Source organism: Podarcis pityusensis, assembly GCF_964106645.2.
Source record: "Podarcis pityusensis genome assembly, chromosome: 12".
NCBI classification, from domain to species: domain Eukaryota; kingdom Metazoa; phylum Chordata; class Lepidosauria; order Squamata; family Lacertidae; genus Podarcis; species Podarcis pityusensis.
Window position 1 is genome coordinate 6,834,921 of NC_138037.1, and position 16,871 is coordinate 6,851,791.

General features: G+C 44.6%; 2 protein-coding genes across 23 annotated transcripts in view; one reads left to right on the forward strand and one right to left on the reverse strand.

Moving 5' to 3' along the window:
* LOC308459086 (7-alpha-hydroxycholest-4-en-3-one 12-alpha-hydroxylase-like) overlaps nucleotides 1–16,871 on the reverse strand; it is a 393,862-nt gene that overhangs the window by 311,420 nt on the left and 65,571 nt on the right. The window lies entirely within an intron of this gene.
* Nucleotides 1–16,871, forward strand: part of OBSCN (obscurin, cytoskeletal calmodulin and titin-interacting RhoGEF) — a 264,501-nt gene that overhangs the window by 231,680 nt on the left and 15,950 nt on the right. For all 22 annotated transcript variants that reach the window (XM_080973891.1, XM_080973911.1, XM_080973892.1 and 19 more), the window contains 8 exons: nucleotides 529–651; nucleotides 1,339–1,449; nucleotides 3,093–3,260; nucleotides 4,511–4,633; nucleotides 6,558–6,728; nucleotides 9,895–9,985; nucleotides 11,386–11,625; nucleotides 12,282–12,505. In XM_080973891.1, the coding sequence (XP_080830017.1) occupies nucleotides 529–651; nucleotides 1,339–1,449; nucleotides 3,093–3,260; nucleotides 4,511–4,633; nucleotides 6,558–6,728; nucleotides 9,895–9,985; nucleotides 11,386–11,625; nucleotides 12,282–12,505 (1,251 nt within the window). The remainder of the gene's footprint in view (nucleotides 1–528; nucleotides 652–1,338; nucleotides 1,450–3,092; nucleotides 3,261–4,510; nucleotides 4,634–6,557; nucleotides 6,729–9,894; nucleotides 9,986–11,385; nucleotides 11,626–12,281; nucleotides 12,506–16,871) is intronic.

A 16,871-nucleotide genomic window follows, 5' to 3' on the forward strand; every position in this document is an offset into this window, starting at 1 on the left:
TGGCAGATGCCAATGATGTAGAATCACACAATAATAGAACTGTAGAGCTGAAAGGGATTCTCATCAAAGTCCAAGCACCTGCAATGCAGCTGAGCCATACAGGAATCAAACCTGCAACCTTGGTGTTATCAGACCATGTTCTAACCAACTGAGCTATCCAGGCTGCCCTAAAAATGTATATACAGTCATACCTCGAGTTACAGACGCTTCAGGTTGCGTTTTTTCAGGTTATGGACCGCTGAAACCCGAAAGTACTGGAACGGGTTACTTCCGGGTTTCGACGGTCATGCATGCACAGAAACGCTAAATCGCGCCTTGCGCATGCACAGAAGCTCTGAATCGCAACCTGCACATGCTCAGACGCGCCACTGCAGGTTGCGAACGCTGCAGGTTGCAAACGTGCATCCTGCACGGATCACGTTCACAACCCGAGCGTCCACTGTATATATAAATATCTAGTTAAATCACTAATGCCTAAAGCGCCCATCACTTGATTGTCTTTACAGTGGTTCATTTCATTTTCAACAGGCTCAGAGGAGCGGAAGGGTGAGCTACAAGAAAGAACATCTTTGACAGAGGCTTCTGGAGGATCGAAAAAGAAAACAGGGTTCCCTTCATTCACTCTTCCAAGCCTCAAAACAAAGGAGAAAGGTACTATCACGGTGTTTGATTGTTTGTTTGTTGCATTAAAACTAGAACCTGGGGAAGCACAGCATGAAAACTGTAGAAACGTTGTACGATTGAAGCTTCTTTATTAAATTAAAAAGGTAAAAGGTAAAGGACCCCTGACAGTTAAGTCCAGTCACGGATGATTCTGGGGTTGTGCCGCTCATCTCGCTTTACTGGCCGAGGGAGCCGGCGTTCATCTTCCGGGTCATGTGGCCAGCAGGACTAAGCCGCTTCTGGCGACACCAGAGCAGCGCACGGAAACGCCGTTTACCTTCCCACCGAAGCGGTACCTATTTATCTACTTGCACTTTGACATACTTTCGAACTGCTAGGTTGGCAGGAGCTGGGATCGAGCCACGGGAGCTCACCCCGTCGCAGGGATTCGAACCGCCGACCTTCCGATCGGCAAGCCCTAGGCTCAGTGGTTTAGACCACAGTGCCGCCCGCGTCCCCTTTTATTAAATTAGTCATAGTACAAATTGCACCAACACAAAGGACCAGCTAGGATTGCAACCTGGAGATCTGGAAATGGGAGAGAATGCAGCTTACTCCTCTGGTTCTCTCTGCTGATTTAGAAATGTGTGCTAGAGAAGGTAAAACCCAACGCATTTCAGGTATCTGCTTTCTGCCTCACTGATCTGTGTTCTCTAAAGTTCTCTTCCTTTTCAGCACCTTCTTTTGCGGAAGAGCTCACTGACCAGACCATTGCCTTGGGGCAGTCTCTGACACTGTCCTGCCGGACATCTGCCCATTCATCACCCAACGTCGAATGGTTCAAAGGTGATGTAACCTCCACACCTGTCCACCTGCGATGAATCTGTAACAGGGATGGTTTGGGGGTAAAGCAAGGAGGGAACGGCAGGACCATTTCTCTATTTATTAGACCCTTTTCTTCAACAAATCCCTTCCCACACTTTAACATGTGCATTACATGTGCATGATCAGGGATGCTATGGTGGGAGAAAGAGAGTAATGAATGAATGAGGTGGGAGGGGAAGCCAGAATTTCCCTACCTGAAATATGCACAATTAGGCAGGCACCTTTGCTATATAGTTTTAGATACCTCCTGAACCTTTTGGTTTGGCAAAGACCTATATGTCTTTTAAAAATTTGCTAGTTTGTAAAAATTTAATGTAACCTCCACACCTGTCCACCTGCGATGAATCTGTAACAGGGATGGTTTGGGGGTAAAGCAAGGAGGGAACGGCAGGACCATTTCTCTATTTACTAGACCCTTTTCTTCAACAAATCCCTTCCCACACTTTAACATGTGCATTACATGTGCATGATCAGTGTTGGGTGTAGTGAAGGGTTAACCTTCTGTGTCTCGAGGCTGAGAGGAGGCGCTTACAAGGGAAGTAAGCCAGGACGTGAGGAAAGCAGCTTGGAATGCAGTGAGCTGAGTGTAAAGTGAAAGCAGTTTTGTTACGCAGCTGCAAACAGAGGGAGAAGATGCAGCTTGAATCAGATGGAATTTCTTGATTGTAAATATGCTACTTTTGAGCAAATAAAGTGATATTAGGACAGAAGAAACGTGTGGGACTTAATTCACTGCTCTTTCAAACACACGACCGCTGTGCAACTTTGCTATCTGCTAATTGCTTTACGACCGCTACAAAGCCACCCTGCGTAAACAGAAGTTAGCAGAGGCTCGCAGGGGAGCGTGGCTGGGCGCCGAACAATAAAGCAATAAATCTACCTAACAATCAGGGATGCTATGGTGGGAGAAAGAGAGTAGTGAATGAATGAGGTGGGAGGGGAAGCCAGAATTTCCCTACCTGAAATATGCACAATTAGGCAGGCACCTTTGCTATATTGTTTTAGATACCTCCTGAACCTTTTGTTTTGTCACACCTACCCAGGCTTATAATATAATTACCTATATGTCTTTTAAAAATTTGCTAGTTTCTCTTTTTTTTCATTCTTCTTCTTGATTTATTTTTATTAGTTTTTAATTTTAGTTTTATGCATATATTTGTTTTCGCCTAGTCTGAATCTTAGCCGTTATTAGTCTTCCAGTTTTGTACACCACTTGGAGAACTGCTTGATCAAGTAGCTTATAGATTTCCTATTTAAATAAATCTAGAGCCTATAAAAGGAAAGGGTGCTCAAAAGGATAGCTATTTTGTTATCAAGTGGTTACAGGCACTGTCATCCATCCCAGCCAGGGGAAAGAAATCATCCTTTATTCTGAACCCAGAAACCAAGAGGGAAAAGGAAGGATTCCCATTTCTTTTCAAACCTCATGGCTTCCAGGCCTACTCTAGAGGAGAGTCGCTCCCACCCTCTGCACCCTACATTCTAGGGCTGACATAGTGCCTCTACTCAAGATTCTTCACGTACATCTCTCTGTGATTTCATAAGAGGTTCATCTAACCTTGACCCATTCCTTTATATTTTTGTATTTCATTTCAACCTTCCAGATGGAGCAGCCATTCGTAGTACGGACAGGATCCTGATCTCCTCTACGCTCAAACACTTCCAGCTTTTAACAATATTAGCAGCCACATCCAATGATTTTGGCACTTATACATGTGTAGCCACCAATGCCCAGGGCACAGTTTCCACCTCCTGTGTAATAAGGAAAGCAGGTAAAGGAACAAATTATTTCCCATTTGATCCTTTGAACTTGTAGCATAGCATTTCCCAATTGATCTTTGGCAGGAAAGTCCTAGCACGGCTTTCTCTCTGACATGCCAACTTTCCATGTGCAGCAATATTTTTTGTGTAGGACAGCATTCAGAAATACAGTGGTACCTCAGGTTAAGTACTTAATTCGTTCCGGAGGTCTGTTCTTAACCTAAAACTGTTCTTAACCTGAAGCACCACTTTAGCTAATGGGGCCTCCCGCTGCCGCCGCACCACCGGAGCACAATTTCTGTTCTCATCCTGAAGCAAAATTCTTAACCCCGAGGTACTATTTCTGGGTTAGCAGAGTCTGTAACCTGAAGGGTCTGTAACCTGAAGCATATGTAACCTGAGGTACCACTGTATAGCCTTTCTGCTTTCTCTGAATCAACACAGTCTATCAGGAATCATTCACAAAAGTCTTGTCCCATCTTGGAATGCAAGCTGGCATGACACCTCTAAAGCTCCCCTGTTCTCACTGCCCCCAGCCTCCCAGTAGCTCCAGTAAAACGAAATGGGAGGCTGAGCTACAAGCTATGACTGGAGGTCCATGGCTATACCTCCATAAAGACCCTGAGAACATTCAGGCAAATAGTATGACTTTTGCAGCAAGGAGAAAGAGGCAGCACATCAGGTGGGCTTGAGCAATGTGTTTGTCAAGTCCTGGGGTGTTTGGGATTATTACCTCCTAAATAACTGACAAACAACAAGCACTGGCGTAAGATAGCCAAATTGGATTTACCACTAATTGGCATGCATCTAGTTTCTGCAATAAAATTAGGAGCTGTGATCTGTGGATGAGGCAATCCAAGCATTATCTGCACCATGTGATAGAAAATGGGGTTAGCTCTTTTCCCCATGACAAAATCCTAATGAAAATTGCCCCCTCACTGAAAGCAGTAGTCGCACAGTAGGGTAGCTTCTGCTGGTGGGAGAAATTTCTTTGGGCAAATAGTAGTTGTAAGGGGAGCATTTTCATTGGGTTTGTGGCATGGGGCATCAAACTCAGTTCCCTTCCTCTTGGCAGCTATGTATGCTTTAAATATCTATGATGTTGATGTTTGTTTACTAAACTGATATACCACCCTTCATCCGAATATCACAGGGTGCTTACAGCATCAAGCACAAGAGCTAAAGTTTGGTCCTAAGTTTACACTGTGGATGGCTTCATTCTACCAGTCACAGGCTTAAATTTTGTCTTCCACTTTGACAGAGACACCTTCGAACCCACCGTCTCCTGATATTGTTGAGGTTCTTGAGGATGGAGTGGAGTTGGCCTGGAAGCCAGTGGAACTGAACACTCCCATTACTTACTCTGTACTGTGCAAAAAAGATGGTAAACAAATGAGAACTCATTGTACAAACTGCTTCCTTGTACAAACTGACCCTTCCAGCTATGATTCTACGATTCAGCCTGGGGTTTCTGTAGGAAGGTATTTCCTGCATTGTCAGGGTGGAGCTGTGGGTTAAACCACAGAGCCTAGGGCCTGCTGATCAGAAGGTCAGTGGTTCGAATCCCTGTGGCGAGGTGAGCTCCTGTTGCTCAGTCCCGGCTCCTGCCAACCTAGCAGTTCAAAAGCACGTCAAAGTGCAAGTAGAGAAATAGGTACCGCTCCGGCGGGAAGGTAAACGGTGTTTCCGTGCGCTGCTCTGGTTCGCCAGAAGCAGCTTAGTCATGCTGGCCACATGACCCGGAAGCTGTCTGCGGACAAACGCCGGCTCCCTCGGCCTATAGAGCGAGATGAGCGCCGCAACCCCAGAGTCGTCTGCAACTGGACCTAACGGTCAGGGGTACCTTTACCTAGAAACATTGCTGAGGCATCTCCCAGGCCCCACCACAACTACAGAATCATAAAATAACCTGGCGCAGTCTAATCCACTGCCACAACCCAGGTATCATAAGGTCAAGCCATAAAATAATATAATCTTAGAGTTGGAAGGGACACAAGGGTCTTCAAGTCCAACCCTCTGCAATGCAGGAATCTCATCTAAAGCATCCATGACAGGTGGCCAGCCAACCTCTGCCTTAAAATTCCAAATAAGAAACTATATGGAACTTGCCGAACTGACTGGGAGACTCCGGGACCAGAGAGAAGAGACAGTGGAAGAAGATTGGGAAAAGTTTAAAGAATATTTGAAAAAAATATATGTTAATATTTAAATCTTAGAATAGCTTTGGAAGTGGATATAGGCTGTAGGGTTAGAAGTAGAAGATAGTGTATTTTAAAATAGTATTGTATGTGAGGGATAAAATGTGAAGATTTTTATGGTAAAAGTAAGTGTGATAAAAAATTAAAAATTATGATATATGTAAACTGCTAAAGATGAGGTAAAATGAAAATCAGACAGGGGGGACTTGGGGAAGCTCACCTAACAATGTTTAGAAAAAACAAGGATAAGACAAGAATTTGTTTGCATTGTTTGTTTTCTCTGTTTGTGTTGTTTATTTGTCTTATAAAATGAATAATTTTTTTTGGGGGGGGGGGAATGAAAAATAAAATTGCTATGAAGGAGAGTCCATAACCTCCCGAGGGAGACTGTTCCACTGTTGAACAGCTCTTACTATCAGTTGTATTTAGTCAGAATCTCCTTTCTTGTAACTTGAAGCCATTGGTTTGAGTCCTACCTTCCAGAGCTGGAGAAAACAAGCTTGCTCCATCTTCCACGAGACAACTCTTTAGATAAAAGCGAAACATGATAGAGCCAGCCTTGCCAATAGCTCCCCCACCCCCGTTCTACTAACAAATAGTAATTGAGGGTGAGGTGCTTGTTGCTTCAAATCCTATAAAATACGCTGCAGAAGAGACTACAACAGGACAACCGAACGTGAATGTGGTGCAATCATATTGCTCTGGATTCTCTGGAACGCTTTCCATAACTCCTGAGAAATCTGGATTTGCATTCGAACCTTTTACAGTTCTCTTCGGCAGAGAGGGGCTTTTAAAAACAATCTGGTTCCTTTCCCAATCTTGAGAAAGTATGAGGCTGCTTTCAAGGAAACAGCTTGAAGTAACATAAAATTCATTTAAAAAAAATGAAATCCCATAGAGGGGAGAAGGATGGATGCAGGACTGAATATTGTGCTTTTGAGAGATCGCACACATCTCTTTAATAGTGCACCTGTCTAAAGTGGTAGAAGACAGAATATTCATTTCTGCAATAGCTGGAAATCTCCCTCCCTGTGCGTCCTAATCCAAGCCCATCTGGTCAAAATACGACATTGCTACACTAAACTTTATTCTTCTCTTTTGTTGGCCCAGACGGTGAATGGAAGACTCTGGCCAGTGACATCTCGGAGTGCTGCTACACTGCTGAGCACCTCCCTCGGGGTTTGGTGTTATCCTTCCGGTTTGCCTGCGTCAGCAAAAGTGGTGTAGGGCCGTATAGCAACCCAACTGCCAAAGTGAGAATTGGTGACACGGATCCAGCAGGTAACAACATAATCCACACTGAATAGAGTTCCTGTACTTTTCCTCTCCAGCAGCATAAGCCTGGAAATGCCTTTTATAGCCACATAAGCAGACAGGGTTCCTTAGTTTCCTCCGTCCTTCTCATTCAAGCTGGAATCCTTATCTTTGCATTTCTGCCTTTGCTCCTCCATGGAAAGAACTCTCCAAAACATCACAGGGGGATGAACAGGTCTCATGACTTATGCCATTTCACTGCAATCCAGGAGACTTAGCCATGCCTACAAACCCAACTGCATGTGCCAGGCCCAGGCCTTCTCTTCATGTTGTTGTTGTTGTTGTTGCTGTCCCAGTTGCAGCTCCTTGTTCTCCATTGGAGGTCAAGTCTCAGCATCATCTTGTTTTCAGGAGCAGCTTTCTATGGGGCAGGAGGAACTAGGGAGAAAGTCCATTCAGTTGACATTTAAAGACAGATTTACATATTTCACACTTTATGAAACAATACACAAATGGGAACCCAGCTGTGCTTTGACGCGCTTTTCCGAATTTTGCAAGTAATGTGTAGAAAAAGGCATATAACAGGGTTGAGTGGACATATACATGCATAAATTAATGAAAATAACATGCAGAAATGCATTATTTTTTGAGGGGGGAATGCTTTGCAAAACAATGCCTATAATGCAATTATATACAAGAATATATTAGAAGAATGTGTATCAGGAGAAATTTCCACTAAAATACTATTGAATTTTCATGAGGACCTTTTATCTTGTTTAAAATCACAACCTACGTGGCAAAGTGAACCTAAGATTGGATAAATGAGAAAACAAGAGAAACTGAAATTAACAGATTTGCCTATCCCTAGGAGGCACTGCCACAGGAACAGGCAACTTGCAATTTCTAGAGCATATGCAGGAACTCTTTCAGCAGTGCCTGAGAGCTCACTATTTTAAACATCACGCAGTGAGCTCTGGACCTTCATTCCCCAATGACCCTCCCAGGTGCTAAGACAGACAGAGGGGGCCTCTGGATAGTTCCACCTCCCTCAGAAGTTTGAGTGGTATGCCTTCTCCTATGTGGCAGCCCCTAAGTTGTGGGATTCCCTCTACACAGAGAGGTGTGTGACTTCTTTGCTACACAGCTTTCGGAGAATGCTGAAGACGCTCCTCTTTACCCTGATCTTTTACACCTGAGATGCGTGTTTTCAGAGCCCACCCCATTCCCGTCATTTGTTTTAACTGTTCTGAATTTTGAATAGGTGTAACCCACCCTGGGACCTGCTGGTGATGGGTGCACAATAAATTCAGTAATAGTAATAGTGATGATTACAATCACCATATATACTCAAGTATAAGCTAACCCGAATATAAGCTGAGGCACCAAATTTTATCACAGAAAACTGGGAAAACTTACTGACTCGCGTATAAGCCAGTTCACCACACCACAAACCTCCTGGTGGGCTGGAGTGCGTGTGTGAGCGCATCAGAGGGGGCTTCTCTCTCTGTTATGTACTGAAGTTCTCACCCTGGGCCAGCAGGGGGATACTGTAGATAGTTTTCACTCAGGTCCACATATGCAAATAAGGGATCGAAAGTGATGTTCAGTGATTGGATGGTTACAGAAAATGGTTACTGTTGCGTTCTAGTGGAGTTCTATATAAGCAGGCTGGCTGAACCCTTCAGTTCAGTTCTGTTCTGGCCTGTGAATAAACAAGAGCTGTTTGAAGAATCGCTGTGTCGTCTGATATGTTCACCCACAACTTGATGCTGGTGACTTCCAGGCCGAGAGCATCAAACCAGTCTAGCCCTAGGAGGCTTGGCCGCTGACCTTCAACCACCACCAGTCAGAGCAGGCCCGAAAAATCCTTGAAAGCGATCCAGAACCGGCCAACGCCTACCACAGGAATGTCGTTTCCCTGGTAGTCTCTCAGGTGTACGCAGTGAGTCGAGTAGCCTTTTGGACACTCTGGGTACCAGTCTTTTGATGGTGCTCATTGAAGGAGCTCCATGTGACATGGAGATCGACACTAGGTCTGCCCTGTCCATCGTGTCTTGGGCTAGACTGGGGCTAGGGCTAGACTGGTTTGATGCCCTCAGCCTGGAAGTCACCGGCATCAACTGCATCTCTAACGCAGAGACTGAGGGTCTGGTCAAAGACTTTGCCGAGGTTTTTGACGGCACTTTGGGTCAATATACAGGTACACCTGTAGCCTTGATCCTCATCGCCAGTGTTAAGTTGTGGGTGAACATATCAAACGACACAGTGCTCTCCCCCCCCTGCCCCTCCCATCCCCCTGCCTACCTGCCTGGTGGCAGCAGCGGAGGAGGAAGAGCAAGCAGCCCGAAAGTGCTGTTTTGGGGCTGCTCATTCCTCCGTCGCCAACAGCGGCAAAGGCGGAGGAGGAGGAAGGAGCAGCCTGAAAGGGACCCTCACTCGACTATAAGCCGAGGGGGGGCTTTTTCAGCATAAAAAATGTGCTGAAAAAGTCGGCTTATACACGAATATACATTATAATATACATAGTATATTATAATAGCAGCATACGCCTCAGACCTGCCATTTGGCATGACAGTTACTTCCTGGGGGGCCACTGCTGCTGTTAGCATTATTAGATATTTTACTCACCCTTTACCATAAGGTCCTAGGGTGGCTTAGAACACTAAAATAGACATAGCATAGATAGCCCAGGATGCATGAAAGCATTTATAATTTCTTTAAAATAACTGCACATGAATGCTGTGCCAAGCTCCATCCAACAGTTTCACAGAACTCCTCCTCACCTCCTACCCCCTCAAAAGAGGTCGTCATTTTTCTAAAACTTTTTGGTAACATTTTGAGGGGTGGTTTATGAGCGTTTGGAACTTCACTTTAATAATCAGTGGTCATGGGGTGGCTAACGGGCGTTCTTCCTTTTTCACTTTGAAAAACAACAACCTTGCATTGCTTTCTGGCATCTCTGCAAAACACCTCTCCAGCTGGCACCCTTCCTGGAATGCCCCTGGGATGTCAAAACCTCCTTCCATGGTCATGGGATATTTGGGGAACAAACAACACCCTTGATTGTCTAGACCTTAATTAACTGAAAGCAGCCTTGGAAACTTGCATTGCATCAACTGCTATTTACCTCTTTCAACACCGATTGCGACTTCTGTCTCTGCTTCCCCCATCCCACTCCTCCCCCACCACGCAGCATTCCAGTCTGTGGACCCAGAGGACAGCCAAATGACAGCTCCTGCTCAGCCAACCCACCAGACGTATGCCTTCCAGACGGAAATTAAAAGGTACAGATTTCCATTGGCTCACTGCTCCTTAGTAACCACTTGGATTCCTCCAAGTTCTATATGTGGAGAAATGTAGCCTGCTAAGCAGGAAGCAAGCTTTTTAAGAAAGGAAAATGGTGCTCCTGGCAGGCATGGTCCACTCAGTGTGTATAGGTGTTGCTGAGGAATAATGTGGCCTTAAGAACTGCCCCTCTTTGCAGCAGCACCAAATCCCACCCCAGTTGTGGTTAAGGGCCTGAGGGACGCGGGTGGCACTGTGGGTTAAACCACATAGCCTAGGACTTGCCGATCAGAAGGTCGGCGGTTCGAACCCCCGCGACAGGGTGAGCTCCCGTTGCTCGGTCCCTGCTCCTGCCAACCTAGAAGTTCGAAAGCATGTCAAAGTGCAAGTAGATAAATAGGTACTGCTCTGGCAGGAAGGTAAGCGGCATTTCTGTGCGCTGCTCTGGTTTGCCAGAAGTGGCTTAGTCATGCTGGCCACATGACCCGGAAGCTGTACGCCAGCTCCCTCGGCCAATAAAGCGAGATGAGTGCCGTAACCCCAGAGTCGGTCACGACTGGACCTAATGGTCAGGGGTCCCTTTACCTTTACCTTTATAGGCCACAAAGGCTGGTAATAAATTAAGCAAATAAGGGGATTTGCATTTTCCCCTATGTACAATGGTAATAGCTTGCCTGGATATGCAATACTGCATATGTATCTGGACTGCTGATAGAGGGGAATGCAGACTGAGAAGGCATCAGAGCTGGAGAGGGGAGGAAATAGCCATAAAACCTTCCACACCTCTTTTTTTTTTTTTAAGGGGGAGGGTAGAAGATAAGTCTGAGCTTGTGGTGTCAGACATTCCTAGGGTGTATTTGCCTGACTTACAAATTAACCAGCTGTGCCTGGTTTTTATCAGTAGGAAAGTGTGGTTGACACAACTCCTTGACGACAACAGAAATTATGCAACAAAATCAAAGATTCAACTTAGATGCAGTGTGGGTTAGAGGGTAGAGTTTTTGTTGCTTGCAATTTCCTTCAAGGAAGGCCAGGTGAGTGACAGAGGGAAAGAATGCAGAGTCCCTTGCAGGGGGCTCTGTATCACATGATAATCAGCATCACATGACACCGCAAACAATATCTCCCAAGAAGGCTGCTGGGTCAGTTGCTCACTGTGCTGACGTCTCACTTGCAGGCAACAGTTTGTGTCGACTATTGTGAGTCCTTTTTAGTGGTCCTGCAGCAGCAGCTCTTCCCATTAGCCACTCCTAAGCATGGTTCGGTGCCATCCAGTAGGACAGTCTTCTCAAAGCATGGCAGAACGTGGGTGGGTGGGGTATCACCAGGTAAGGAACAACATTCAGCTCAAACTTCTGTTCCGTTTCTTCCCCTTCTTTTCTGCTCCACCTCGGGACAGAGGGCGCTTCAGCATCATCAAACAGTGCAGAGAAAAGCTCAGTGGAAATGCTTTGGCTGCCAAGATCATTCCCTATAGGCAAGAGGACAAGGAAGATGTGCTCCAGGAGTATCAGATCCTGAGGAAGCTTCACCACACCAACATTGGGCAGCTGCAGGGGGCCTACGTGAGCCCACGCCACCTGGTGCTGATCACAGAACTTTGTGTTGGCCCTGAGCTTCTCAATGCTTTAGCTGGAAGGTAAGCCTGCTTGTCCAACAAACTAAATATGCATCAGCCACAAAAGTTGTGGAGGCCTCTTTTCTTCTCCTCCTCAGAATACAGTTTTCAGAGGTTCCGTTGTAAAATTTCCATAGGCAACCCAGTGTGAAGGTGCCAGATGAAGAAGACCAGTATAGACCAGTGGTCTTCAACATTTTCCAAAGCAGGACCCACCTTTAAAAGAAGAGGAAGTGGTAGTCACAGAAGGGGAGGGGTCTTCTGTTACAATAACCCCTGGCTTTGGCTGGAAAACTACTTCTTTATTTTACATTACTTAAGTATAGTGTTGTTGTTTTACAAGATTGGTTACCAAAACCTGAAAATCCCCAGAAATCTGGCAGATTATATACATCTCTCTGCGTGTGTGTGTCTACACTACATGTGCATATTTATGCATTATACACACAGAGACACACACAGTAAGAAAGGTCTGAGAAATGTAGTTTTTAAAATAATCTCTGCTTTTTCTTTAGTGATATGCTCACACTAACACCCATCCAACACTATCTAGCAAAAATGCCCTTTGAGTTTGCTTTCAGTAAGTATTTATGTGCATTCCTTGCTTAGCACCAACTGATTATAGTCTTATGAAGAATGAAGAACGTGTTGTTGTGTAACCAGGTTCTCTTTTGTAGGTCATCCTATTCAGAGGTGGAAGTCAGAGACTATCTGTGGCAGATTCTTAGTGCTGTTGAATACCTCCATGCTCAGAATATCCTGCACTTGGATCTGAGGTCTGAAAATATGATCATCACTGAACCAAACCTGCTCAAACTCCTGGACTTTGGCAATGCACAGTTCTATGAACCCGACAGAATCATTACCCTTGATGGATGCACGGACTATGTAGAAACTATGGGTGAGTAATCAATGATTTGTTAGGTGCCTTTTCTTGGATCAAGGGTCTGAAAGGCCTGGTGATCGCGGGGACAAATGAAAATGCCATGTCTTGAGTTGGACAGTTGGGCCATGTAACCCAGTCTATTCTGTTTGGCTGTGGCAAACTAAAGCTTCAGATGGGCTTTCTTCAAAGTCCTGCTACCTAAGATTCTTTGACTAGAAAAGCAAGGGCTTTAAGCTGGGTCTTTCCACTTGCAGAGTTCGTGTTCCACCTATCGCTCGGTCTTCCCCCAACTCAGAGCAAGATTACAGAGCCACTTATCAAAACTATTGTGTTGTCAGTTGTAGCCCCACATCACAAATAGCTTAACTCTAGTATTGCACTTAGCTCAATGACCCTAGCTCCAGTTCAGCCAGTTAGTCATTATTATAGAAGGAGTTCGCTGTCTTCACATTCTCTGTGGCAAAAGCCAGGGTTGTGGAGCCAGAAAGTCAAGAGCAACAAAGAACTGCTGCCCTTAAGAGGCAGGAGACACTTGCAGTGAGTGACAGCAACTCCACTCCTTGGGAGCAGGACGAAGAGCAGAGAGAAGGGAGAAGGAAAGACCATATGTTTCTATACAGTGCACAGTGGCTGTTTATAGTTTTGGAGGAGGGAACGTGTGCAATACATCAGCTTTTGTTTTGGTTTGCATATTGCTTCAGGTAGTGTGAATTAAGTAACTTTGCCTCCCCTTCCCACAACTGCATCACTAACCCCCCACTTCCTTATCCTCCTTTGCCCTGAAATTCTTGTCCTATATTTGATTTTCCCCTCCCCCTTTGGTCATCCACATTCCCCCTCTCCTCCCCTTCCTCAAATCAAATATATTTAATACGGTCAATGACCAGGAAGCAATTTATAAAATATGACATTAAGAGTAGTATTGTGCTACAAATAACAGTAAAAATATGGCCAATTGGCCAATTGGTGCTTATATTTATGACCAGGTTTCGAGTTTTAAGTTTTTAAAATTCAAATCAGGAGTCGCTACTGTTTATTATCGTTCCTTCGATGTTTACAGTTTGAACTCCTTTGTAGACATCATTGCTCGTCTTATTCTTGTTGCAATGAAACAGTACTTTGCCACGGACCTGTTAATTTCGGGCTCTTTGTCAGCTAAGAGGTGTCTGATATAGGTGTTGTCTGTACTACAAGGTATTTTCCTCAGAATCGGTTCGATCAGCTCTTTTCTTGAGTCTCAATATAATGGGCAGTATAAGATGACATGCCCAATGGTTTCGATTTCATTGCTGTTACAGGGACATAATCTTTGTTCGATCGGTATTTTATTGTATCTTCCCTCTAGAAGAGCTGAAGGGAGAGCGTTAAAGCGGGCCCTGGAAAATGCCCATCGGTGTTTAGCGTTGTCTAGAACTTTGAGATAGTTTGCTAGATGGGGCCTTTGGGAATTGTACAGAAGTTTATAAGTTATCGGAAGTTGGTTAAAGTCATTTTGGGTTTCAATGTCCCTGAGTCTTTCTTTGATTATGTTCTTGGCCCTTCCCCTTTCTAAACTTAATAAATACTCTGGGGAGAGACCATATGTGGCCAGTTTTCTGAGAATGCCCTTCAACCAGCTAGATTGGAATTTGTCAAGAAGCATCAGGGAAAGTAGTCCAACCGGCGAGTTGTTAAGTCTTAGCCAAGTGCATAAGGTTCTTATCCATACTTTGGCTTTAATGCTGTATAAGCCCGCTTCCAGTCGTAAGGCGGCATTTGGGACGCATTTAGGTGTTTGCAGGAGTGATCTAAGGAAACCTGATTGTATCTTCTCATATGGGTCTAGATTAGAGAGGGAGACGAGTGCCGTATAGGATTTGTGCTGTTGGTTTTGCAACGAATAGTTTAATTGTAGCAGGAATGAAATTTCCTCCCGTTGTACGATGGAATCTTAGGATTGCTGTTGTACTTTTTTGTGCTGTAAAGGAGCTGTAGTTTATGTGGGCAGTCTTCTTCCTTGATGCTTGGAATATCACTCCTAGATATTTAAAGCATGTCACTTGTTCTCCTGATTGTCTAAATTCCATCTGTATATTTTCCTTTTGTTAGAGAAAAGCATGATTTTTGTTTTTTGGTAGTTCACTGCTAGTTTCTCTTCTCTACAATATTGGGATAAGCTGTTAAGAGCTCTTTTGAGGCCCATCTGAGTCTGGGACAATATAACCGCATCGTCTGCATAGAGTAGGATAGGCAGTTTTTTGTCTGCTAATTTTGGGGCGTGTGTATCCGCTCCTTGTAGGTGATCTATTAGGGAGTTTATATAGATGTTGAACAAAAAGGGGGCCAAAATGCATCCTTGTTTAACTCCCTTTGTTGTTCTAATGAAATTAGAGAGTTGACCTTCTTGGCTGCATCTTATACGAAGTTGTGTGTTGTTGTACAGTTTGTATATTAGTAGCAGCAGACGTCGGTCTATGGATGATTTGTTGAGTTTGTCCCAGAGTCGAGTTCTTGGGATGGAGTCAAACGCTGCTTTAAAATCTACAAATGCTGCGAATAGGTGGTGATTGTGATGCGACGTGTATTTCTCAGCTAGGTGCTGTAAGATCAGGCAGTGATCCATTGTGGATCTCTCTTGTCTAAATCCTGCCTGTGCATCATCAAGAATCTTCGCTCTTTCTATCCATTCGCACAGTTTCTCGCTGAGGTGTTTAGCGTATAATTTACTTATTATATTCAGGAGGCTTATAGGTCTATAGTTGGAGGGATCGTCCCTCGAGCCTTTTTTGTAAATGGGAATAATGATGGAAGTCCCCCAGTCGTATGGGATCTGTGCAGTTCTATCTATATATGTGAACAGAGAGGCTAGCAAGGGGGCCCACCAGTTCGCATTGGTTTTAAATAGTTCCGCTGGTATACAGTCAATTCCGGGGGCTTTCCCATTCTTTAGTTGGTCAATCAGCAGATGGGTCTCTGTTAATGAGACTGCTGGCCATGGCTGTATCTGATCATCCGGTATGTCTAATGCATAGGACTCATCGCTAGATTCCTCGTAAAGATTGTGGAAGTGCGTTTCCCAGGCTTTCATTGATATGCAGCAGGATAGTTGCGATAGGCCCCTATCCGGCTGTACAGCTACGATTCTCCAGAATAATGATGGGTTACTTGATTTGGAGGCCTCTATCAGTTGCTGCCATAATAACTTCATTGCGTATCTTTTCTTTTGTGTCAGAAGTTTTTTGTAACTTCTTTTGGCTTCAAGCATCTTTTGTCTGTTGTCCTCTGTTGGATTATCCTTATGGCAGATGAAGGAGTGGATCAATGATTTCTTGGAGGTTATACACTCATGATCGAACCACTCCCTGGAAGTTTTCCGACGGTGGGGAGACTTGGAATTCGGTTTTACAACAAACTCTTGAATTTTTTGTATAAGCATTTCATATGTTGTCATCATGTTCGGGGCACTCTCCTCTATTTCTAAGCACCCTTCCATAATTGCTTTTGAGAGACGGTAGCTCTCCTCAGTTTTATACCAGTTAGATATCCGCTCGCTCACTTGTCCGTTCCATCTGATTTTCTTGAGGTCTGTTCCGGGTGTTAGATCTGGTTGATATCTGTGTTGTGGTTTGGGCAGATCAAAGGGTAAATCACACACGAGGGATAAAGGTAGATGATCACTTTCAGCTCTTGCTGTAATGGTGAATTCTGATATTCTAGGGATCAGGTCCTGGGAAACAATGCAATAATCTATCGTTGACAGTTTGTGTCCTGACCAATATGTGTATTGACCAGGATAATCTCCTTGTATAGCCCCATTCAGTAAGTGTAGATTCTGTCTGTAGGCCATGTGTGCTAAATGTAGTCCTCCAATGTTGCATGTCTTATCGTAGGATGATCTTATCATTAGGGGTGGGATAGTTTCCATTTCTGGAGGCCATTGGTGAAAATGTGCATATAGGGCGTTGTCGTTAGGGCCCACTCTTGCGTTTAGGTCACCAGCTAGTAATATCATGGCTGATGGGTGTTGTCTCCTCCATTGCACCACGTGGGCTTCCACTTCTTTCCATAGTTGTTCTACTTGTGCCTGCCGACGACATGTAGGTAAGTATAAGTTTATGCATAGCAGTTTGCTTTGTCCGAAGTCTGCTGCTACAGACCATTCATCATTGGAGGGTAATTGGATAATATTAGCTTGTATCTGCGTTGAGAACAGCAAGGCTAAGCCTCCTTTGGGTCTGCCCCCTCTTTGACTAGGTGTTGCTCTTTTAATACACGAGTGGTAATTATCCAGGTAGAGCTCGTCTATCGACCAGGTTTCCTGGATGAACAGGATGTCAAATTTAGTGAGGAAGTCCATTAGATTGGGATCTTTGCTTTTAGCTCCCCACCCTGCGATGTTCCA